Below are 25,051 nucleotides of genomic sequence, written 5' to 3'. Positions count from 1 at the left end.
ACTGATGGAAAGAACTTTATGTATAACTCTAACTAGACACCAAAGCTCTCTCAGAGTAAAAGTTATAACCATGAATGATAAAGTTTTCAATAAGTGGGTCAAAGGTTACGAAGTCGTCAGATATAGCACCACTGGAAGGGGATTGTAACAAAGATTACAAACCATATGCTTCTAAATCTTCGATTCTGAGGGCATAATATGCAAGTAGCTCCTCTGTATAAATCTGACCTTGTAAAAAGATCTTTGGAATTTCTCCATTTAGAACAATGTGAAGACTGTCACAGAGTTGAAGTAGTGACACTTGTAATTATAAAGGATTTTCATTGACATTTTTACGTCCCATACAATCAAAAATGTTTGGGATGATATTATATTGTCTCTTTCATCTAAATAAACAATGGTCGTAATTCAACTTCGATATTTAGTGCATGTAATTCTTCTGACAAGGCCTTTCCAGTAGTGCTAGATTTGATTACCTTTCAACTTTGACCCATAATTTCTAATTCATTTACAGACTTGAGCTGTGTAAGAAATGCGTATTAAGTGTAAACAGTCCATGTAATTGAAATTTACTTTGATACAGGTGTAAAATCTCTCAAGGCAATTATTTTTCTTTGTAAAAGGAAATTAGGGAAGGGGGAAGTTGAAGGTATTTGGTGGTTAGCTGTGCAGGCCTTTAGCAGTGGTATCAGTAAATTGTTGATTATACAAGATTGACATAATCTCATCTCCCAGCTGGAACAATTAACCTGCTGAAAGCAATAAGTAAAGATACAAAACACATCAGTGTCATGAGCTGTACAACACACAATTTCCCACTCCGATTCATTATGTAATCACAGCAAAACAGAAATGGGATCACTGTGAAATGAAAGCCATGCTTCACTTTAATGGCCCGGAGAGAGAGAAACTGCAGTTCAGACCACAGATACATGTCACTCAATTCCTCTCATGGTAAATGTGTCTCATGTAGAACTCTTGTTAAATTTTGAGGAATTACCATGAGGGACTCACATGTTAATCACCATGTTTGAATTCCATTCTTCACTTGTAGAATTCATACTGTAGCTATTGTTGGTGTCTTTGCTTGTAGATGTACACCTGTCTGTGTTGAAAACACCTGTATATAACACTTGTTCCTGGTAGGATGGGTTGCACAGGCACCTCTGATTACAAAAAAGCCACAGAAAGAACAGCATTAAATAATTGCAGAAAGTACACTGTGCTGAAAGATGTTTGACATAATTTTCGTGAATTTAGATATTATTATGTCACGTAAAGGTCAAAGTAACCAAATTTTTAAATAGGATACAGTAAAACATGGTTACAGTGAACACACTTATAATAAATTCATGCTTACAGTAAAACATGGTTACAGTGAACACACTTATAATGAATTCACAAGTTCAGTAAACCATGGTTACAGTGAACACACTTATAATGAATTCATGCTTACAGTAAAACATGGTTACAATGAACATCCATATAATGCATTCACAAGTACATGCAGCAAAGTGACTTTGATTCTCTGAAGTTTTAGAATATATCATGAACTTGATGGATATAATGAATTTCATTTATAGCGAATCAAAATTCCTCATCTTTCAGCACTTTGGTGTAAGCGCTTTTTATTGTAGTAAATTATTTCTGGACTCCATCCTGTACAGTGAGACAACCTCACCACACTGTAAAAACACCCAGTCATTAATGTGGTCTGTAGTGGCTAATATTGTTAAGGCTTGGAATTGCAAGGTACTTTACCTTATAATTGGTGTTCTATTTTTGGGACTTTTGCAGAGTTGTAGTTAAGTATTTCACGGGATAGCAACCAAAAGTTGCCCATATAACTTGATTTATATATTACCTGGTACCTTTGTTTGACTTTGCTCAATTAGATATGCAAGATATTTATCTCATCCACAACAGTAACAAAGTTAATGTTGTTAACAATGATAAACAAGTACAAGCATTAGCTTCATTATAATCACCAATGTCATCTCTCCTGGCATTGTCATCATCTCCTGTCATTGTCATCATCTCCTGACATTGTCATCATCTCTCCTGTCATTGTCTTCATCTCCTGTCATTGTCATCATCTCCTGACATTGTCATCATCTCCTTTCATTGTCTTCATCTCTTGACATTGTTTTCATCTCTCCTGACATTGTCTTCATCTTTCCTGTCAATGTCTTCATCTCTCCTGTCATTGTCTTCATCTCTCCTGACATTGTCATCATCTCCTGCCATTGTCATTATCTCCTGTCATTGTCATCATCTCCTGACAATGTCATCATCTCCTGTCATTGTCATCATCTCTTGACATTGTCATTATCTCCTGCCATTGTCATCATCTCCTGGCATTGTCATCTCTCCTTTCATTGTCTTCATCTCTTGACATTGTCATCATCTCCTTTCATTGTCTTCATCTCTTGACATTGTTTTCATCTCTCCTGACATTGTCTTCATCTTTCCTGTCAATGTCTTCATCTCTCCTGTCATTGTCTTCATCTCTCCTGTCATTGTCTTCATCTCTCCTGACATTGTCATCATCTCCTGCCATTGTCATCATCTCCTGTCATTGTCATCTCTCCTGTCATTGTCATCTCTCCTGACATTGTCATCATCTCTTCTGACATTGTCATCATCTCTCCTGACATTGTCATCATCTCTCCTGTCATTGTCATCATCTCCTGGCATTGTCATCTCTCCTGACATTGTCATCTCTCCTGTCATTGTCATCATCTCTTCTGACATTGTCATCATCTCCTGGCATTGTCATCTCTCCTGTCATTGTCATCATCTCCTGGCATTGTCATCTCTCCTGCCATTGTCATCATCTCATGGCATTGTCATCTCTCCTTTCATTGTTTTCATCTCTTGACATTGTTTTCATCTCTCCTGACATTGTTTTCATCTCTCCTGTCATTGTCTTCATCTCTCCTGTCATTGTCTTCATCTCTCCCGACATTGTCTTCATCTCTCCTGACATTGTCTTCATCTCTCCTGTCATTGTATTCATCTCTCCTGTCATTGTCTTCATCTCTCCTGTCATTGTCTTCATCTCTCCTGACATTGTCTTCATCTCCTGTCATAGTCTTCTCCCTTCATACAGTGCAGGGAAGATGATAGGTGAAGGTGGTCTATGTATCTTGTAGAAATTTTCTTTTACTTTGTAATGTAAGATGCATCAACTTGTCTCCGAGTCTCCAAAATAGATCTGTTTGTTCAACAAAATTATATTGTCACATATTCTATTTTCATTCTGAACATGTTCTGAACAGTCACACCTGTGTGATGGGCATATGGGATCAATATGTTGGTTTGTCAGCACTTGGATTATCCACTGTCTTAATAATGATAGAACTAAGTATTCTCTAATGTATTGTGGGCCACTAGATTTAACTGGGGGTCTGGATATTTTTTTTCAGTTCAGTTTTTTGCTGAAATGTACATATTATGGGCACAATAGTTTCACAATCTCTCAAAAGTATAAACAGTATAATTATGGATGTGGCCATACATGTAAAAAGTTTTCTATACATTTCTCAAAATTCTGTTTTAAAGAACATCAAAAATAAAAACAAAAAATGATATTTACCTGTGAAACTTCCCAAGTTAGGGGAATAAACATGAATTCTTCCTAATTTGAGGGAACAAACATGAATTTTATGGGTCCTGTACCCCTGGGAACAAAGTGTGCATGAAGCCATAACCCCGAAAAACTCTGCCGTCTTTTAAAAATCTTTACTCGCATGGACAACCAGCAGATGAACTCAGTAATTTACTCATTTTGAGCATGGAGGCCTAACTTTACCAAAATTGTGAAAGTTATGGTCCCATTGATCTGGGTTTCTGCATGGTGATCGAGCAAGCCTCGGAGAAGGGGGTTTTGTGGCAATTAGATATCATGTAAATGCAATCTTCATCATGAATCCTGGATCTTGTAAAAACAAATTAATAACACAGTAATAACATGAGAATTATGGGTTTAGGGTCAGCAATTTTGCTATGAGACTCTGTGGATCATTGAGTGAAAATACATTTATTCTTCAAAACATTATAGCTCACCAGAGCTGAAAGCTCAAATGGAGCTTTTCTGATTGAAATTTTGTTCATCTGTCTGTCTGTAAACTGTTTCAAATTGTAGTTTTCTCAAGAACAATTGATCAAATTTCAAACAACAAATTTGCATACAAGCTTACTTCAAGTTGAATCTTTTGTTCAAACCCATCCCAGGGGGAAAATGAGAAAATAGGGTGGGGTGTTTAAAACATTTTCTTCTCAAGCACCACTGAACTAGATTAACTAGAAAATCCAAAAGGTCTATGAAAGCTTCCTTACATAGTGAGGATTCAGTTTGTCAAAACCATAAGCCATAACAGGGATTCTAAGTTTGGCATAGGAATATACAGGAAAGTTCTTTGAAAATCTTCTCCAGAACCACATTGACAAGGATGCAATAGATTCAAATTAATATGCAATTCTCAGGTATGAGTTTCAACACTTCATACCTGCAAACATCAAGAAGCATATGTATTTGTAAACAAATTGTTTCGCACCTTACTGTGTACCAGAGGTCTGTAAAGGGAAAGAATTCCTACACATCTCGAAATTTGCTTATTTTAGCTCCCCCCCCCCCCCCACCCCCCAACCCCCCCACACACACACTCAGGCCAAGGAGAGCTTAAAGCTCTCTCAACAAGGAGTATGATATACCATATAGAAAAACAAATCTCTGAAAGTCACATAAACGTGCTGGTTTTATTTTTTTTTCAAACCACAAAAATATTGCCCTAAAAAAAATGTAATTTCTACAGTAACCATGCAAAAAAGATGAGTGATTTCTGCAATAATTTCTTTGGTTCGATACTTTTGTAAAGGTAGGCAACACTGACCCCCTTTTACATTTAGACATGTTTTTTTTTTTCTCGTCCGGCAGTCTTCCCAATCCTCCGATCCCCTGCGTATGAAGATTTATATGTAGTGCAGGCAGGTGCAGCTAACTTGCGTAATGCTGACTTACACTGCTGTGGTAATTAAACATCCAAACTGAGTCCTGTATATAGTGGGCATCTGAATGGAGATTGATGTGTGATGTCTAACAATTGCGGTGTGAGCTAATGGTATTCATTCCTTTGTTGCACTTAACTAAACAGGGCACACCACATTTTATTGTGTGATATATTGTCATATTGGATTCTTTATTTTTCTATGGCTCAACTTGATTTTTGTACCCTCACACATTTTTTTCATATTTTCCTCAAACTCTGGCAAACATGTATTATCTGAGTGACATATTTCATCATCTACTTTCATTTTGCCTGCTTATAGTTTAACTCATGAAATGTACGTCACATTTTAATACGAGTCAAGGACACTTTTATGTTCAGCATTTAAACAATGATTGTGTGCAATGATAAGTGTGATTTTTGTTGTCATCAATGATTGCATGATTTTGTTGTCATCAATGATTGCATGATTTTGTTGTCGTCATGCAATGATTGCATGATTTTGTTGTCATCAATGATTGCATGATTTTGTTGTCATCAATGATTGCATGATTTTGTTGTCATCAACAATGATTGCATGATTTTGTTGTCATCAACAATAATTGTGTGGTTTTGTTGTCATCGTAAGGGATTTGTGATGGTTTTCAGCATTAGAGGAAAATGACATGATTTGTTTTACATTATTGATGACAGCAAAAACATTTGTAATTAAGGTCGTGTGTCTTCAATGAGAGATCTGTCTACCATATATTGCTTCTTAAGATTATCATTTTTCTGAAACATTGTGCACATGATTTCTTCAAGACTATTCAATCAATTAGATTCAATTTATCGGGGCCGATTTGATGTACCATAAAGCTATTTGATTATGGAAATAAAAAATAATTCTGGTTTTGGTTCAGAGTTATTCCCCTTTTCTTGAGTTTTGCCTGTGAATGTTCTTGTCATTATATTTGTAATTTCATGTACTTTATATTATAAATGTTAACACACCTAAGCAGTTATGAAATATTTAAAGATTCATATGCAAGAATACTTACTTGAACAGTGAAATTGGTGGACATGGCTTAGTTGAAACATTTGATAGAAAGGCGCATGTGCCACATTTGATGATGAGCTAATTAAATTAGATATTTAAAAAAATTAATGTTTTCATTCATTTGACAGTAATTTAAAATATTATCAACTAGCAAAAATATTTATGATAAGCAATATTGATAACTGCACTTATCACTGTTACACAACCTGCCATGGGATGTGTTCAGGATGACACATTCACAGTAAATCGCTTATTCCTGGTTCATCTAATTTGTATTTGCTGAATGCATGAATCTCATATTCACTTTTATGAAATGTGTCAAAAATTAAATCATTGCATTTTCCCACCAACTTCCGAGAATTTTGATGCATTGTCTCCCTGCCTCCTCTTGGAAGTGATTGCCTATGACACATTTGACATGTCTGCTAGAGGCTGATTTATCTATATATTTAGTATAGATTTTGCAGATTATGTATTAATTGCAGAATCACATTCAGAGTACTCTAATTTAATTAAGAAAAAAATCTCACAATTCTTTTCTTATTAGTGGTATTTATTGGGGAAAGTTGAATGGAAAACTTCATCAATGCTCGTAGCATTAATGTTTAAATATTTTAAAACATCTGAGTTTAAATGATAAGACATGTAGCATTAATGTTTAAATATTTTAAAACATTGAGTTTAAATGATAAGATGTGTAGCATTAATGTTTAAATATTTTAAAACATTGAGTTTAAATGATAAGACGTGTAGCATTAATGTTTAAATATTTTAAAACATTTGAGTTTAAATGATAAGACGTGTAGCATTAATGTTTAAATATTTTAAGACATTGAGTTTAAATGATAAGACATGATTTTGTTTTGTTTAAATATTTTAAAACATTGAGTTTAAATGATTATAGACATGTAGCATTAATGTTTAAATATTTTAAAACATTGAGTTTAAATGATAAGACATCTAGCATTAATGTTTAAATATTTTGAAACATTGAGTTTAAATGATAAGACATGATTTTGTTTGAAATTGAAATGACGTATCAGTTACACAACATGAAGTCAAAATCAGGTTTTCTTTGATGCAGAAATCAAGTGAATTTTTCAGCCAATCAAAATCATGATAATTTCATCATGACACTAAATATTAAATGATTGTCATGTAATTTGTATTTATTAATGGAAGGGGGGGGTTATAGCTAGTATGTGCTGTGGTTTTTTTTAAATCCCTGTTTTGACCTTTCCCTCTAACCATCACATGCCTACTAATGTAGGGTCACTTGAAAGCTGGTAATCAGAATCTAAACCAGCTGTCCTGGCTGATGAAGTGCCTTGGTCACAGAACCTACTTAATATTGGTGTTCTGCTCATACGGACAGCAGCATCAAAGGTTCCCGGCCACTTCAGAATCCACAGTAGTCCACATGACCACTAGATGCAATGACCTCTGACCCCCACAAGACCTGCAGCTGTGGGGTCAACTCGGTGTGCAGCCGGAGAAAGTGTATTGAATGATAAGGTTATACTGTGTACCTCCTCCTGTGGAAGACTTCCTGTACGAGTGTACTGTAGAGCCTGCTTCCTGATAGATTTAACTCTGTCATGTGTCAGAGTCGTGGAATTGGCAGAACACTTGGCATCATTCCTTCCCATGTGATGGAAATGGTTGCGGATGAACGGATGCGACACCATTTTTGGTGACCCTCATCTGAAGGTCATGGAATCTTAGAAGAATTTATCATTTGGATTAGATAAAGTGAAATTCTAAATGCTTGGAATAAGAATTTATGGCATGTTCTGTCACTAATCAGTTTTATTATGTAATATGTATGGCTGTATGTTTATGCCTGACAGTCCTAGGCAACATAAAAACTATAAACACTCATTATAAATCATTCAATTTCTGCAAGAAAACTGATGTTCTCAATAGGCTGTGATGCACATGGGTTTGTTGTTGGCAAACTCCAAATTGACGTGTTGGATGCAGTATATATCTTGAAACTGAGACAAAAAAATTAATGATATGTTAAAATTATTGGGAGGTTTATAACCAATAAAACGCTCCTGGAGTAGGAGTGGGAAAAATGCTGAACCGCAGGAGTTTTTTATGTAAGATGTTTATCTTTTTTTTTTAAAAAGAAAATAAAACTTGCTGCTCTTATAAGAGGTGTTCTTGACCTGCTAGTTGAAGGGTCGCACTCTAGAGGTTGTGGATTGCCTGTCAAGAACAGCAGGGCTTTTAACTTTAATAAATGTCACTTTGTATTAGTGGTGTCTCAAACTCCAAACCTCCGATATGTAATCAAAAAAACCTGCTGCAGTCGACTGCACCTCTCCAAAGCTCACTGACTACAGAGGGAAAAAGAAAGCGCAGATATATTCTGTGTCAGATGTTTTAGTTGTATCAGATTCAAAGAAAAAAAACCCAGATCTTTAAACAATTTGTATGAATACATTTTTTTTTTAAAAAGTACAAGAATTTCTTCTTTTGTAATATTTTTTATTCCATATGCATCTCTGGAATATTCTTCAAAGTGACCTGCGCATATTATTTTTACTCAAATTTGTACTACAAGTATGTTAAAAATTGTGTATTTCAGCCCTGACTGCTATGCTGGGCTCAACATGGCCGATCGACATCAGAGAGAAGACCTCAGTCTGTGGGCAGGAATGCAGGTATTTTTACATTGTCTGTCTGTCTGTTTTATGTGAGTTGTATATGTGGTATTAGTTTTTTTGTCAGCGAGTGGATTTACTCTGTCATTTAGTCTGTCCATGCACTCTTAGGCCTGAAAGTAAACGTCGTGATATCCGGTAGCTGTCATCATTTCAAAATCTTCCGATGAACTTAGAAAATTGATGGAAGGGAGTATTTAATGATGAACTGAAGAAAATTGATAGAAAGGAATATTTAATGATGAACTAAAGAAAATTGATAGAAGGGAGTATTTAATGATGAAATGGGATCTACATAATAGAGATTGGAGGCTTTATCATAAAATCTGATCTTTAAATAATATATTTTTCTAAAATTCAAATAGATACAGTAAAATATGGCTACAGTGAACACACTTATAATGAATTTTCACATAAAATGAAGTGACTTTTATTCCCCATACTATTACAATATATTATATTATATTCCTTAATGATTGTCCATTCTATGTTGAAGAGAGAAATATGCTTTTTAATGGTATATACAAGCTCAACAAAAATTTTATCTATCTAACAAATAAGGACAAATTTACTTGGTTGATGATTAATGAAGACAAACCAGTAATTGTCAAATTGAGTGAATATTTAGTGTAAACTTTCAGAAAAAGAAGTGATGCTTTAAAACTGCAAAAATCATTATAGTTTATTATTCATATATTGGTATAATACTGATACTGTCCATCTACTTGTATATATACATGATTAGCAATTCATATATGTATGTACTTGTTTTCCCCAACATGCTGCATCCACATGCAGTTTGCAGTCTATGTAACCTGTAGTTAATGTTGTAAACTTTCTTTCTTTTTTGAATTTCCTTCTTTATAAACTGTCTTACTGTTATGCCCTCTGGGCCCAAAATTGGAATAAACTTATCTTATCTTATCTTATTATGAACTTATTGGATATAATGATGAATCAAAATTGTTCGTCCCCTGCACTTTGCTATAAGCGTGCTGTACTGTATATGGTACACTTTTGTTGTCAATAATAACCTACAGAATGTCCACAGTAAGGATCTACTGTAATCTACAACTTACAGTGGTCAGTAGGAGGCTTGACAGGAAGTCATTGAGACACTCTTTTTAATTTGTCACTCAAAAAAGAATGTTTAGTAGTGATGTACTGATTATCGCCGAGTTTCAATTGTCAGTCACTATAACTGAAATAATGTGAATAAGCGATTGTCATTTTGAAAATCGAAAAATCGCAGGTGTCGGTATTTTTTAATAATGAGAATATTCCTGCCACTATTTTAAAAAACAAAAATGGCTGACAAAACTGAGTCATCCAATAAGATCGAATATTGTTTAACGTCCATCTCGAGAATCTTTCAATCATATGGAGACATCACCATTACCGGTGAAGGGCTGCAAAATTTAGGTCTATGCTTGGCGCTTACAGCCCTTGAGCAGGGAGGGATCTTGATCGTGCCACACTTACTGGGACACGGGGCCTCGGTTTTTGCCTCTCACAGCAAGCAAGGGGTACTGAGGCCCTATTCTAACTGTATCCCATAAGAACAACAAAAGTCAAGAGATCTATCCCTATCCAGGGAAAACAAATTCAAAATTGACAATTTACTTCTAATCTCTAATGATTTTATTCTAATTAAGATGATATTTAGAGTAAAAGATCAAGTATATTTAATATATTTATGCCATAAATTTGAAATGAATGAAATTCCATTATTTTTTTTAATTAATCGAAAAGGTACATCCAAATAATCCAATTATCAATTTTTTTTATCACTAATGTTTAGGGCTGTTCCAGAAATGATCAAATGGGGGGGTCGGGCGGCAAATGATATTTTTTTGTGTGGATGGTCGTATTTTTTCATATTTTAATTGGTCCATGGTTGGACTGTTAAAAAAATATTTATTATGGGTAGTGGGTAGTTTCTATTGTTTTATTTTGTGCCACGTGGGTGTTGAGTTTTCAGAATATTTTTATTGTCGCTCTTGTCGTGTTGGTTACAAAACGTCGGAGGGAAAATTGAAAACGTGCTTTCAAAATCGAAAGTAACATAGAACTATTCGAGTTGTCGCTCTTTGCAGCGCATAACTTTCCATTACGGCACTCTTCAAATTAGAGGCGCGTTTAATAGGGTCCCTTTGGACGTGATGGTGGCGAACTCTGTTCTGTAGATTATTACAGTTTACAGTACATCGATTTTGGGAATATTTTGAAACCAATAGGTATTCCGTTTTCAAATAAAAATAGGCAAACCTTAGTTGATTTATACGAGGGTACCGATGCGTTATATTTATCAGTCGGTGTGATGGTGATATAGAGGCCTCCGGGCGCGGGTTCCATTAGAAGACGAACGATTCGTGGAAAAACATATCCATACCCATTTCATGATAATAGCATCGTTTGGACTCCCAATCTTTCCAACATTCCCGCCATAGATGCCTTTGATTGTTGATGTGACATCGTTTCTTCAGAACTACTGTGATACAATGTCACACAGGCATTACCGCGTCATTGACTAGAATGTTTGTCCCGAAAACCTCGCGAGATTTGTACCATTTTCATTTTTAAAAATATTTTTGTGGTGGGTCTGGTTAGTTTTTTTTTTTTATTAGATGGGTCATTGTAAAATATGAGTTCATTAATTTGATGGGTCATGGGGTAATTTTTTATTTTTTTTTATGGGTACTTGGTATATACAAAAGGTGCCTCCCGATCCCCCCATGTATTTATTTCTGGAATAGCCCTTAGTGAATTGTAGAATGATTTTTGTTGTTTATTATTTTGTATCCTAGATTATTATGACAATATGAAACGAAGGGGAAAGGTTCATGTGCAATTCCCAGTGGCTCATTACACCTTGAAAGAATTTATCAAATCAGCACAAAATGATTTAATTATGAGATGTATAATGATATGTAATAAATCCATATGTCAAAAAGGGGGGGTGCAATTTTGGATTTTTAAAAAACACCATAATTTTCAAAAAAAGAAAATTGATAAATATCAACATAAGACACCAATGGATTTGAACTCGGAATCTGCAGTTTAGTAACCTGATACTTTATCCACTGAACTACGGAATCTGCAGTTTAGTAACCTGATACTTTATTCACTGAGCTACGATGATATACAAGCAAATTGATCAGTACAAACAATTTTACAAAAATTTGACGTAGTGTTATAAAATGTACAAGAACCAACTAAAGGAAATTATATGTAATTTCTTGAAAGTGCGTGAAAACCAAATCCTGTTGCCATTATGTAAAGGTGGAACAGAAGGAATACATGAAATTCTGTAGAGAGCTTGGAGAGAATCTTGTTCTTTTTGTGCAGAGATTAAAGAGAATCTTGTTCTTTTTGTGCAGAGATTAAAGAGAATCTTGTTCTTTTTGTGCAGAGATTAAAGAGAATCTTGTTCTGTGCAGAGATTAAAGAGAATCTTGTTCTGTGCAGAACTTGGACAATCTTGTTCTACTGTAGAGCTCAGAGAGAATCTTGTTCTGTATGCTCAGGGATACACTTGTTTTAAGTAGAACTCAGGCAGACACTTGTTCTGTGTAGACAGACACTTGTTCTGTGTAGACAGACACTAGTTCTGTGTAGACAGACACTTGTTCTGTGTAGAACTCAGGCAGACACTTGTTCTGTGTAGAACTCAGGCAGACACTTGTTCTGTGTAGAACTCAGGCAGACACTTGTTCTGTGTAGAACTCAGACAGACACTTGTTCTATGTAGAACTCAGGCAGACACTTGTTCTATGTAGAACTCAGACAGACACTCGTTCTATGTAGAACTCAGGCAGACACTTGTTCTGTGTAGACAGACACTTGTTCTGTGTAGAACTCAGACAGACACCCGTTCTGTGTAAAACTCAGACAGACACTTGTTCTGTGTAGAACTCAGACAGACACTTGTTCTCTGTAGATCTTCTCATGTATCAATTGTTTATAATTCATGAAACAGATGAAGGTGATTTAATGTGCTGGTTCTCGGATGACAATGTTGTGCTGGTTCTCACATGACAATGTTGTGCTGGTTCTCACATGACAATGTTGTGCTGGTTCTCAAATGACAATGTTTGGGTTTGATATATGTTATGTAGAGAATTTTACCCATTTTCTACCTCAGATAGGCTCCCTCAACTGGCATTGAGAGATGACATTCAGAAAGAAATCTGATAGTGTTTTGATTTCACAAAATGTCTTCCAGTATCAAGCCCATGATTGGTCAATAAAATATCTTGTATCCTGGGAGTTGGATCTTGATTTATGGGGATGTATTTTGTTATATCTATACCAAGGACCTTAACATAAATCCCACCCCCTTATAAGGCCAATTCAACTTAATTGATAGATTATCATTCCCGCCCGCCCCTTAAAAATTGGCCCTCCCCGAATTTTTTTATTTTGCGAAATTTGCGATTTCCGGAATATTTTCATGTCCAACTCCGGTATTTACACTTCTTGTTTACATTTCCGTTATAGGAACGTGAAAGGTCACGTGAAGAAAATAGATTTACATGTATATGGTTTTCTTAATTTCTTGCGTTCTTACAGACGTAAATCTTGAAGAAGTTTCTTTAATATTTTTCTCAGAAAATAAAAATTAGAAAATAAAATCCTCCCACCCGCCCCATACCTTTTGCTGACCCTGTATGATAATCTACTAATTAAGTTGAATTGGCTTTTAGATCTGCCACATGCACTTGGCTATTGCAACTTCCACTGAGTCAAAGTGATTTTAGTCAAATTTTGTGATTTTAGTGCAAATTTAAGTTAAAGCAGTGTGTACTGTACTGCATTTAATGTATGTTTAGCACTGTTAAATTACTGTAAATTCTATAGACAAATAAAAACAAAATACAGTAACCAATGCAATGCGTTCATTTGAAAGTAGTTATATATTATTGTTATAGTGTCTGTTCAGATTTGTATGCATCTTGTGATTAGGCCATGCCAATTTGTAATCTAGTTCGTCGGATTCGCCACTTATATTCGTAATAAATCCAAATTATAATCATCAAAAAATAATATCTGCCCGCATGACCAAAAATATCTGCGTAAAATATTTTCGACTTTTTTCAACAAGTGCACAAACGACCTTGATGCATTTCGCTGACAAATGCTCTCGAGAAATTCCACACAGTGTAATACGGTGTTTTAAGTTATTCATGATATCTACTTAATATGTATGATACTTCATAACACTGGATTGGAAGTTGTTCCTGACACTGCAATCCAACTTGAAGCCGATGATAATTTTGAAGCACTATTCAATGCCACTGTTTAGAGAACATCGACAGCGTACGATTGATTGATGAAAAATAATGTTTAAAGTTTCTCTCGAGAATATATCACTCACATGAAGACGTTACCATTGCCGGTGAAAAGCTGTAAAATTTAGGCCTATGTTCAGTGCTTATGGCCATTGAGCAGGGAGGGATCTTTATCATGCCACGCCTGCGGTGACACAGGTCTTGGTTTTTTGCGGTCTTGTCCGAAGGACCGCCCCATTTATTCGCCTCTTACGACAAGCAAGGGGTACTGAGGACTATTCTAAAGCGGACCGACAGTTTACAACAAATTCACAAAAGGTTTGATGATTTTTGTGTTATGTGTGTTCTATAAAAATTCAAAAGTGATGCAATGGAGATTTCAAAACCGGACATGTCCCAAGTAATATGCATAGATATGAATCGAAAGTTTGTAGAAATGAAAGTAAAATAAAATTCTTCAAAAAGACCTTATCAATTAATGTTGCAAAGTACATCTATTAGGTATGAAGAAAATAAAGTCTTTGAAACCTGAAATACTTCTTATTTATTGTAAACTATATCAACAAAGTTGAAAAATATTAAGTTCATGTGGTAAACAAATGATATCTGATGATTTTAGATCTTTATATTCAAGCACTCGCTTTTTAAAATCACACTTAATTCAATCAAAATTATTTATATTTCTTGTATTCGCTCGCCTCATAATTTTTATCTCCGAAATAAAAAATAATATTTGTAAAATAATTTCGCCCTCTCGCCTCACTTTTTTTGTTTAAAAATCCGAAGAACTATTTTACAAATTGGTGTGGCCTTAATGTCTATTCCCTGTCTCAGTGTTTCATCAAGATTCACAGGCTTCACCAACCTCTTAAAAGCTTGTGTATTTATACAATATATTGTCAAAATTGTACATACCCGGCCTTGAAGGCCCTTGATTGGTGAATAAAAAATGAATATACAGTAACAATGCACGGAGAATAACGAGGAAACTTGACCATTTTTTTTTTTTTTTTTTAATGAAAATGATATCATACGGGACTGCAGTATGATGACTCCATTATTTTGATATACTCAGGATTGCATAATGTCAGTTGACGATGAAACCTTCAAATATTACTGTCTGCTCTAACTTCTATGCAGTGCAATATGATCAGTATGGTCAGTATGTAGCTTGGCATCTTTATTTACACAGCTACTGGTGAGGGGAGACTGTGACCTTGACCTTGGTTTAGACTGTCTGTGTTATGTCTGTGTTCTGTAAGTACTTAATGTGTTCCAGAGTACAGGTAGATCGTGACCCCTCAGTGACCCTGTCCTCCATTCACAACCCCCAAATAAAAACACATTGTACAGAAATGACACCTTCCCCAGGGCCATTCAATGCGACAGGACGATACTCAGCAGGCTCAATGTAAAATGAAAATGGGATCTAAACTCCATCAAGGTTTTTCTTGGCTGATAGACAAGATTCAGAGCAAAAGATAAGAACAGCACAATCATCATGTAAGGGGCTTATCTGGTGGGAGAAGTTGAATGTTGCATTTTATCAGTGGTGAAAAGGAATGCTAAGCTGGGATGCACTTTTTATCAGAACCTGCACGGGTAAATATCTGTCTCAGGTGCGGGCAGTTGATGCTGCGGGAATTGGGGGTCTGCTCCAGGTGAACACTGGATAAGGTGATCTCTCTTAATGAGAGATGTGGGAGTGATGTGTTATGCATGTTCATCATTTACATAGACCTTCTGTGACCATGTTGAGTATGTAAATTGGGAAGATAACTGCAGTTTGATGTCACCTCTGATCTTCAGAGAGTTTTCCGGGTTCATAGCTATGTGTGTCACGAGTGTTGTATATAGTTCTTTAACCCTGCATGTTAAATATTTGGAGAGGTTCTCAATCAGAATTTGACATACATAATTACACCTCGTAAGGTTACAGCAATGTTAGCATAAAAATTGCAAGAAGCTTTTATTTCGGGGAGAAAGATCTCAAATTGATTTGGCATTGACATATCCACCATGTGGACATTTTTGTGATGTTTCATAAGCTGTCAGGTGATTTTTACATAGTTTCACCTGGATGTCTGTGACCCTTAAGGTCACGCAATACCCTGCAGATCAAATTATCTGAATTAACAAATATTAATAATGCTAAATTAGGGGGGAATGGGTGTTGCTGTACTACAGACATAAAGCTCCCTGATTTGTGAAGCTGTGTCTCCCAGGTCCTCCAGCATTTACAGTGCATTCTGGGAATGTGTTACAGTACTTTTATTAACAAACTTTGATCATAAATGTGACACAAGTTTTTAAATATGCAATAACAAATATGTTTATTCACCAATGAAAGGCTCTGGGGGGGTCATTCACAATTTTAACAATATGATCAATTTTAAATGCCTTATGGTACAAAATATGGTATGTATAAAGTCTCTTTTATAAAAGTAAAAAAAAAAAATTTTTAAGTGTTTATATTTAGAAACCATGTGCATGAATGAAGTATCTGCTTGCTGACTTGGAGAAGTTTAAGTTCATCATCAATCACAGTTCACCAGGGCGACATGATTTTTACCTGCACATCAACTGTCAGAAACTAAAATCAGAAAAGTGCAAAATTGATAATTCTAGACAGCATTTGCTTACTTCTGGTCTATTTGTGTATGTGATTACGTCTACGGAAGACTGATAGGGATAATCTAATTATACACCTGATGCAGGTGCTTAGGAGACATGCTTCTTCTGATGCACATGGCATCCACACAAAACTTCCTTATAAAACTGCACTTTAATTACTTTTTACCTATGTAAGTTTCTTGATGTTGTGTAACATAGCCCAGTAGAGACAGCTCTGGAAATAGCCAGCTAATTTATTGATTCCACTCACATAGACTTATACATCCCTAATAACTTCACTAATGAAATGCAATATGGTTTTGTATTCTGTGGTGCAAGAAATGGATGGTGCGGGAGGAAGAGGGGGGATTAACCTTTCATATCTGTCTGGTCTGTCAACTATAATATTGAAAGCTGAAATTCAAAAATTTTGTTCTTTTCGTAATTTCCTATTTTGAGTTCCAAGGTTTTTTTTGTAAAAGGAGAATTATTAGGGCATACGCTTTCATTTGATGAAATAGTATTGCACACATAGGATAGGTATTGGAGGCAATCCAGAAGATTGGTCCACAAATATCAGAAGTCCCCCACCTCACCAGCAAAAAAAACACCCAACAAATGAGAAGATTGGTCCACAAATATCAGAAGTCCCCCCACCTCACCAGCAAAAAAAACCCCAACAAATGAGAAGATTGGTCCACAAATATCAGAAGTCCCCCCACCTCACCAGCAAAAATAAAAAAGCCAACAACAAATCAGAAGATTGGTCTACAACAAATATCAAAAGTCCCCCCCCCCCCCTCCCCAACAAAAAAAATCCGAAGATTGGCCTACAAATATTAGAAGTCCACCCCCCTCCCCTCCTCACCAGCAAAAAGAAAAAAATCAACAACAAATCAGAAGATTTGTCTACAAATATCATAATCCCCCCCCCCCCTCCTCACCAACAAAAAAACTACCCAACATTAAATCAGAAGTCCTTGCCCCTCCCTATACCAACAAAAAACACCCAACATCAAATCTGAAATACATAATGTAGGTCTACAAGTATTGGAGGTCTCTCCCCTCCCCCTTCCCCCCAAAAAACCCACATCAAATCAGAAGATAGGTCTACAAATATTTGAGGTCCCTCCTCTCCCAAAAAACCCCACATCAAATCAGAAGTCCCCACTCTCCTCACCAATAAACAAAACCCACAACGAATCAGAACATTGGTTTATAAAATGCTGAGATTTGTTATTGACATCCGTTCAATATACAATCATGTATATAATTTGTCGTCTTTAAATTGATCCTTGTATACAGTATAAATTAATTCATATATCAGATTAATACAGTAAATATATCGGTAATACTTACTCTCAGAGAGAGAAAATATCACACACTCAAATAGACCCTCACAAAAATGTGGGCTGGATTTTTGTTTATGGTTATTGATATTGGCATTGCCTACCTAAGCCTGCAAGGGGTCAAGGTCAGCACCTTGAAGCTCTAAGAGCCTGCAGGAGGTCAAGGTTGTCACCCTCAAGCTATAAAGCTGAAGCACCTGGAACTCTGTAATCACTTTTCCCTCAAGTTTTCAGGTGACTTTAATCCAACATTTGAAATATATTAGTAAGGCAATTTTGACCAAACTTTGAACATAGCATACATGTATATAGTGTAAGGAAAAAGTGGAATTTTCCCTGGAGGATAAGAGGCAATAAGATCAAAACCTTAAATGCAATCTTTAAAAATCAATCTAAGTACATTGTAATAACGATAAGGAACAATTTGAGAACAGGGTTAGTAATGATTGATTTATTGATTGTATATTATTTAACGTCCCTCTCGAGAGTTTTTCACTCATATGGAGACGTCACCATTTCCAGTGAAGGACTGCAAAATTTAGACCTATGCTCGGCGTTTACAGCCTTTGAGCAGGGAGGGATCTTTATATAGTTCCACACCTGCTGTGACATTGGACTTCGGTTTTTGCAGTCTAAACAGAAGGACTGCCCCGTTTAGTCTCTTACGACAAGCAAGGGTACTGGGGACCTATTGTAGCACGGGTAATGATAAGGAACAATCAGAGTACAGTGTTAGTAATGATAAGGAATGAATCTTCTTCCAAAATTAAGAAAGAACAAGGTACGATTGTATACATAAAAAGGCCCAAAAATTTTCTCTCTATAAAATGTGTCTGGAATTAACCTTAATCATCATTTTAAGAAAGTAGAATATATGCCAGGTATACTATGTCAACAAAATCAGAATGATATTCCTAAATGGATAGCATTATGACATCATAAATAAGACATTTCCCGCCCTTTTTCTCAAAATAAGCCTGAAAACTGTCAAATGTCATACAGATTATTGCTCGGGAAAAGATGTGTGCATTTGTGGAGCAAAATGAAAATGATATATAATATATTGTGTATTATTTTAAGATGAAAAATATGCTTGAATATGAATTTGCTTGACACTTGCGCTGTATGTTTTCTGAAAGGAAAACCTCCTGAATTTGTGGATATTTTCATTGAAAATGGCATTTTTGCAATTTTATGCCAACTTCAAGCTCTTGTCATATGACACAAATCATTTTGCTGATTAAACTGAGCGAATTTTTGGTTTGCTAATCTATTCCTTATTTGAATGCCAGGGTTTGAGCTCCAAGTGAAATCATCGATATTTTGGGCCAGATGACTTTAGAAACTGTACCTACTTCTTTATGACCAATGAGGTGTGATAGGCTGGTGCTTAGGGAGGGGGGGGGGGTTGAGGGTGGCTCTGTGCATGCCTCGTTTAGTGAGAACACATCATGAAAGAGACACTACAGCTCAATTTCCACATCTTTATCGTGTGTTTATAAAACACCTATTGATAAAATGATAGATATCATATCAATGCTCACTTCCAGACACTTTTAACAATTGGAAATCCTTAGTTTGCTCTCCACTTGAAGATCATCAGGTTTCTCCAAGCTGACTTGGATTTTTAAATGTAATTATTATTTAGATCATGCGATTAAGGGTTGTTTTAATTTTTTCATTAAAACAAATTACGGGAAATACCCCATTGTGGTGGGGTCTATTTGAAGACTCGAGTTTTTTTAATGTGATTTTTCCCTGTTTCTTATTAATTGAAAGTAATTATTAATTATTTTCATGGTAGCCCTTCTTTGTCCCAATAGACCAAACAGTACATGTTTTTAAACAGCTGAAGTGAAAGTTGACATGGGTTGAGATTTAGCGTTAATATTTGTGAAGCAGTACGTACCTTTGCTATAGTCCCTTGTGTGTTTCACCTAGCCCTTATTTATCCAGTGGTCCCCCAGAAGCAATTGTAGTTCATGCCTGAGTTTTACCTTTTTCTATTTTATTTTTTTTACCTTTTTTTCACAGAATTTGTCAAAATTCTGGGTCTGCCCATCCTACACTTTCTCTCACTGGACTGGAGAATCATGGGTCTTTTGGATATAGAGAAAAAGAACATCAAATGCCATATAAGTGGAATTTTTAGTGAGACAAAATTTAGCAATTTTCCCATAAAAATGGATTATATATATATATATATATATATATATATCCATATATATATATATAGCATATATATTTTAGAGACTTTAGAATTCCAGGAGAGGTAACTATTGCCTCCGATATGGAATGAATGGTTAGCAATAATGAATTTTAGCAATCTTCTCACTCTCACTAATAATGCCAAAATTAAAGCCTTGCTAAGAATTATTCTGCTTATACGATATGATAGAATATAAAATCTGATATCAGCAGTAAATACTAGAGAAACATTGATTGCACATCTATATGAGACCTGTTTCTCCCATTATACACTTGTAGGATTTGTTTTTTAATGTCTTTTCTCCAGCTGACGACAACTGATGAAATATGTATTTACATGCAATAGACACAAGTGTTCTGTCGAGGAAAAGAAGGAAGATTATAGTACCAATAAAGAATTAAAAACAACCAATGAGAATTGTCCCAAGTGTTGCATAACTTGTTAAAGAAAACCAAAAAAGAATAACTGCTCAGGAGTGATAAAACAAGTGGAAGAAGACCTAATGATATGTTGTAAGACAAATCAGTAATACTGTGCCCTATGCCGTGTTGGAATAAAGAAACAGGAGTGCCCATACAAGGGGTAGATTGATCTCTGAAAGTGTGTCCAGGCTTAGAAGAGGGTCAGTAATTGTCCAGGCTTATAGAAGAGGGTCAGTAATTGTCCAGGCTTAGAAGAGGGTCAGTAATTGTCCAGGCTTATAGAAGAGGGTCAGTAATTGTCCAGGCTTATAGAAGAGGGTCAGTAATTGTCCAGGCTTAGGAGATGGTCAGTAATTGTCCAGGCTTATAGAAGAGGGTCAGTAATTGTCCAGGCTTAGAAGAGGGTCAGTAATTGTCCAGGCTTATAGAAGAGGGTCAGTAATTGTCCAGGCTTATAGAAGAGGGTCAGTAATCGCCATCATGAATTCCTCAGATAAAAGAAAAAGTTAGAAGTATTTGTCCAAACCATGATTATATTCTGGAAAAATGAAAAATGTTCAGTTATTAGAGTTTGGGAGATGCAGTAATGTACCCTCAACAAGAAACACTTCTTTGATTTTAATTCTTTATTGGTTCTAGAGCACATGTAGATGTTGTAATATAAGAATAAAATAATTCATTAATAATTTAATTCAAGTAATGATACTCGGGTTACCATTTCTGCAGTGATGGGATGGGTAAGGCCCTACTTCATGTGATGGGAGGAGTTTATTAACCAAGCCCTACTTCATGGGATGGGATGGGTGAGGCCCTACTTGGTGTGATGGGAGGGGGTAGGTCCTTCGTGTGATGGGAGGGGGTAGGTCCTCCTTCGTGTGATGGGAGGGGTTACTATGCCCTGTTTCATGTGATGGGAGGAGTCACCAAACCCTACTTCATATGATGGGAGGAGGTTACCAATCCCTACTTTATATGATGGGAGGGGTTACCAATCCCTACTACATGTGATTGGAGGAGTAAACCCTACTTTATATGGGAGGAGTCACCAGGTCCTACTTCATGTGGTGGGAGGGGTCATCAGGCCTTACTTCATTGAGTTCATGGAATTGAATAACTTAACATTGATATTAATGAAGTGATCAAAGTGAAACTAAACTGTATGTTGGTGATGATGGTAGTTTTGTTATACTTTGCAAAGGGTGATGTTTAGAGGTCCCCTACTAACCTATTCTGTGTCCAGTGGCAAATCTCTGTTACTGACCAAGAAGTTCTTCACAGTCGAGTACGGGAAATTATTGAATGGGGCTTTTTTCTGTATCCGATATTTTTGTGTGTGGTGATGAACCCTCTTTTTATCCCCTAGTCCCCACCACCATGAAGTGGGTGAGGCATTTATACAGGATTAGTGTCACCCTTTTCCATCATTGTCCTTTAGCTTTAATTCAGTTTCTGTTCATCATCTTTGCTACAGATGCACATATTCAACTGAAATTTGGTATATAGATACATCATTTGGTTCTGCGCATGGTTAGATAATTATACCCCCCGCAACAAGTGGGGGGGGGGGGGGGTATACTGGAATCGGGTTGTCCATCTGTCTGTCCGTCCGTCTGTAGACGCAATGGTTTCCGGGCTCTAAAGCATTATCCTTTCCACCTACCGTCACCATATCATACATATGGACTACCCATGGGATGAAGATGTTCCCTATCGATTTTGGGGTCAAAGGTCACGCACACTGGACATCGAAGTTGCAATATGGTTCAGTTTGTCATGCCATTTGTTTTTTACACTCAGAAAAGAGGTAGTTTATACCTATTACCAACACCCTTTGGGAGATTGGGGCAAGCGGGGGGTATTCTTAGTGAGCATTGCTCACAGTACCTCTTGTTTTTGACAGTCTCCTTAGACTTAGTTATTGATGGACATTTTTATTGAAATTGAGAATATAGATATGTCATGAGAAATTACTCAGGTAAAGGTCAGGTCAAATTTTTTTAGGCAAACTTTTACCCCTTAATAGGACTTGAAACATTTTAAACAATTCAGTTTTTGATCATCCTATCTCGGTCATACCTGGACATTTTAAATTCAAATTTGGGATATAGATATATCATAGAAATATGTAGGTCATGCAGATATGGGTATGGGTCCAAGCAGAGTTATGGCTAGTGTTGAAAAATCGGGAAAATTTCATAATCGATAATCGGTCATAATCGGAAGAACTGTATCGATCAATGGTCGATATAATCAGTATTTACATGTACAGGTGACTTTTGATGGCTCGAACTTCGATCTCTCAAAGTTCTCGATCTCTCAAAGTGAAATCATGGTCCCGATTTTTCTCTCTATTTAACATAGAAAATTTATTATCGATCTCTCGAACGTTCGATCTTTCGAAGTGAAGTTGGGTCCTGTAAAACACCTTTCATTGTTTATCACTCTCGAATTTTTTTAAATGCTGGAGGGTAATTAGGTGTTTACATAGTGACACACTTGAGTATATAATTGGCCACCTTGCACTGAGGTTTTGTGTGGTGATGATTAAAATTATATATAATCCAACTATGAATAAAATCTATAATTTGTTTTTACCTCACAACGAGAGAATAAGTTTTATACATAATTTAGAGATCTACAGATTGTTAAATTTCTTGAGTTTGTTCTTTGTGTAAAGTTACTCTAAAACATCGTTTCACTCATTCGTTAGAATTTTTGCTTTGGGTAAAGCGACATAACATTGTGCTCTGTTTAGTTTGTGATAGTAAAGCTTCACCGGAACTTGGTTTAGCATAATTAAAGAACATACAAATACATAAACTTTGAAATGTTTTTATTAATGAAAATAAGGCTTTTTATTTTGATATCAAATTAACTACCTGACGAATTTGAAGGAAAACATGTCAAAACGATATCATATGATCTTGTTGGTAAACATTTCCGGTTACTGTAAAATCTGAACCATACCGGCGGACCTTCGATATCCGAATTTCGATCTCTCGATTTCTCAAAGTTTTATCAAGGTCCCTTGAACTTCGAGTTATCGAGAGTCACCTGTAGTTAATAAATGTTTATTATTTTTGGGGTTATTTCTATTTAGTTTTATGGATATGTGCAGTATACACACTAGCTGGTGTCACTGAATTCCCAATTTTCAATGTGGAGTCCACTCTGACTCTCCCCCACACATGTCTCGATATAAAAGCGGGAGTAACAGTTAGATGAATCTCAGATTAGATACTAATTAGTGTACATGCGACAATCGATTATGAAACATTGAATCGATAATCATAATCGAAGAGCCAAAAACGATCGACAATCGATTGTCGGCAACAATTGTTTCATCACTAGTTATGGCCCTTGGGCAGGAGGCATTTGTGTTGCTCCGACACATTTAGTTTATTTATATATATAATTACACACAGAACCATCAGAGGATGACAGGTTTGGTGGGTTTTTTTTAGATTTATTGCTGAATTTTATTTTCAAGGTAAATAATGACAGTGTAAGAAATTCATTCAATATTTTGATAACTCGTGTAATTAGGACCCTAATTTGCCAAACACCTAGGTATAAAAATTTCATTTATGGTTTTAGTATTCAGTTACTTACTCAAGAATTTCATTCATAAAATGAGGAAAACAGTAATGAAGGGTTTGTATAAATCATGAAACCCATTCACTAAACAATGGCCACCTATCATAAAGGAAGATCATAAATCATTCTGCAAACTTAAAAATAATAGTTAATGGGTAAAAGTAATATCAAAGGTAATTAGAAATAGCAAAGGTTTTTGAAAACAAATGTTATTGGAGACTCCCGTTCAAGATTATACTAATGAGTAGTGCAATAATTTGTCGTTTTTTTTAATGAAGCCTGTTATTTACCTTATTGCATGGCCAATTTCTGTACTATCTGCTAAACAGAGTTGTTCCTCTTATAGCATGGCAACCTGATCAATTCAGGAAAAAAATCACCAGAATTAAATAATATGAACTTTAATATCTCTTGCCTGTGTTGCATCTATGAAGATATATGGAAGAATTATCGACTGAACTGTGCAAAATGCATTACTTGTAAAATGAAATTAATCATGTGTGGAATCCTTTGTCAAGCTGTAAGTTAATATATAAACTTAATGCCACAGAGATTCTAAAATCAACCATTCAAGTGTCCTTTAGAGCTTCAAACCAGTAAAAAGCATTTCATTGTTAGGACAGTTAAATTTTTCAAATTGACTTATATGCATAAAGATTCAAATTTTGAAAAACTTGAATATTAAGGACTTGTGTTATTTGCTGACCCATTGGCCAATGATACAGACTCCAGCGAAATGCAGTCTCTGTAGATCTCATCCAAATGACAGACTCCAGCGAAATGCAGTCTCTGTAGATCTCATCCAAATGAATGTATTGGGACTTTCTTCTCTAATGGAGAGAAATTGGAA

The 25,051-nt window shown here is 35.7% G+C and overlaps 1 protein-coding gene across 1 annotated transcript in view; it reads left to right on the top strand.

Annotated features, from left to right (window-relative positions):
• The window catches only part of LOC125669215 (zinc finger transcription factor lin-29-like), a 107,474-nt gene that overhangs the window by 27,276 nt on the left and 55,147 nt on the right, over positions 1–25,051 (top strand). Inside the window, exon 2 of the mRNA XM_056141530.1 lies at positions 8,645–8,720. Within this exon, the coding sequence (XP_055997505.1) occupies positions 8,670–8,720 (51 nt within the window). The 5' untranslated portion in view covers positions 8,645–8,669. The remainder of the gene's footprint in view (positions 1–8,644; positions 8,721–25,051) is intronic.

The sequence above is a fragment of the Ostrea edulis genome, chromosome 1, assembly GCF_947568905.1.
Source record: "Ostrea edulis chromosome 1, xbOstEdul1.1, whole genome shotgun sequence".
Taxonomy (NCBI): domain Eukaryota; kingdom Metazoa; phylum Mollusca; class Bivalvia; order Ostreida; family Ostreidae; genus Ostrea; species Ostrea edulis.
The sequence above is the reverse complement of the archived record's forward strand: the minus strand, read 5'-3'. Positions and strand labels throughout refer to the sequence as shown.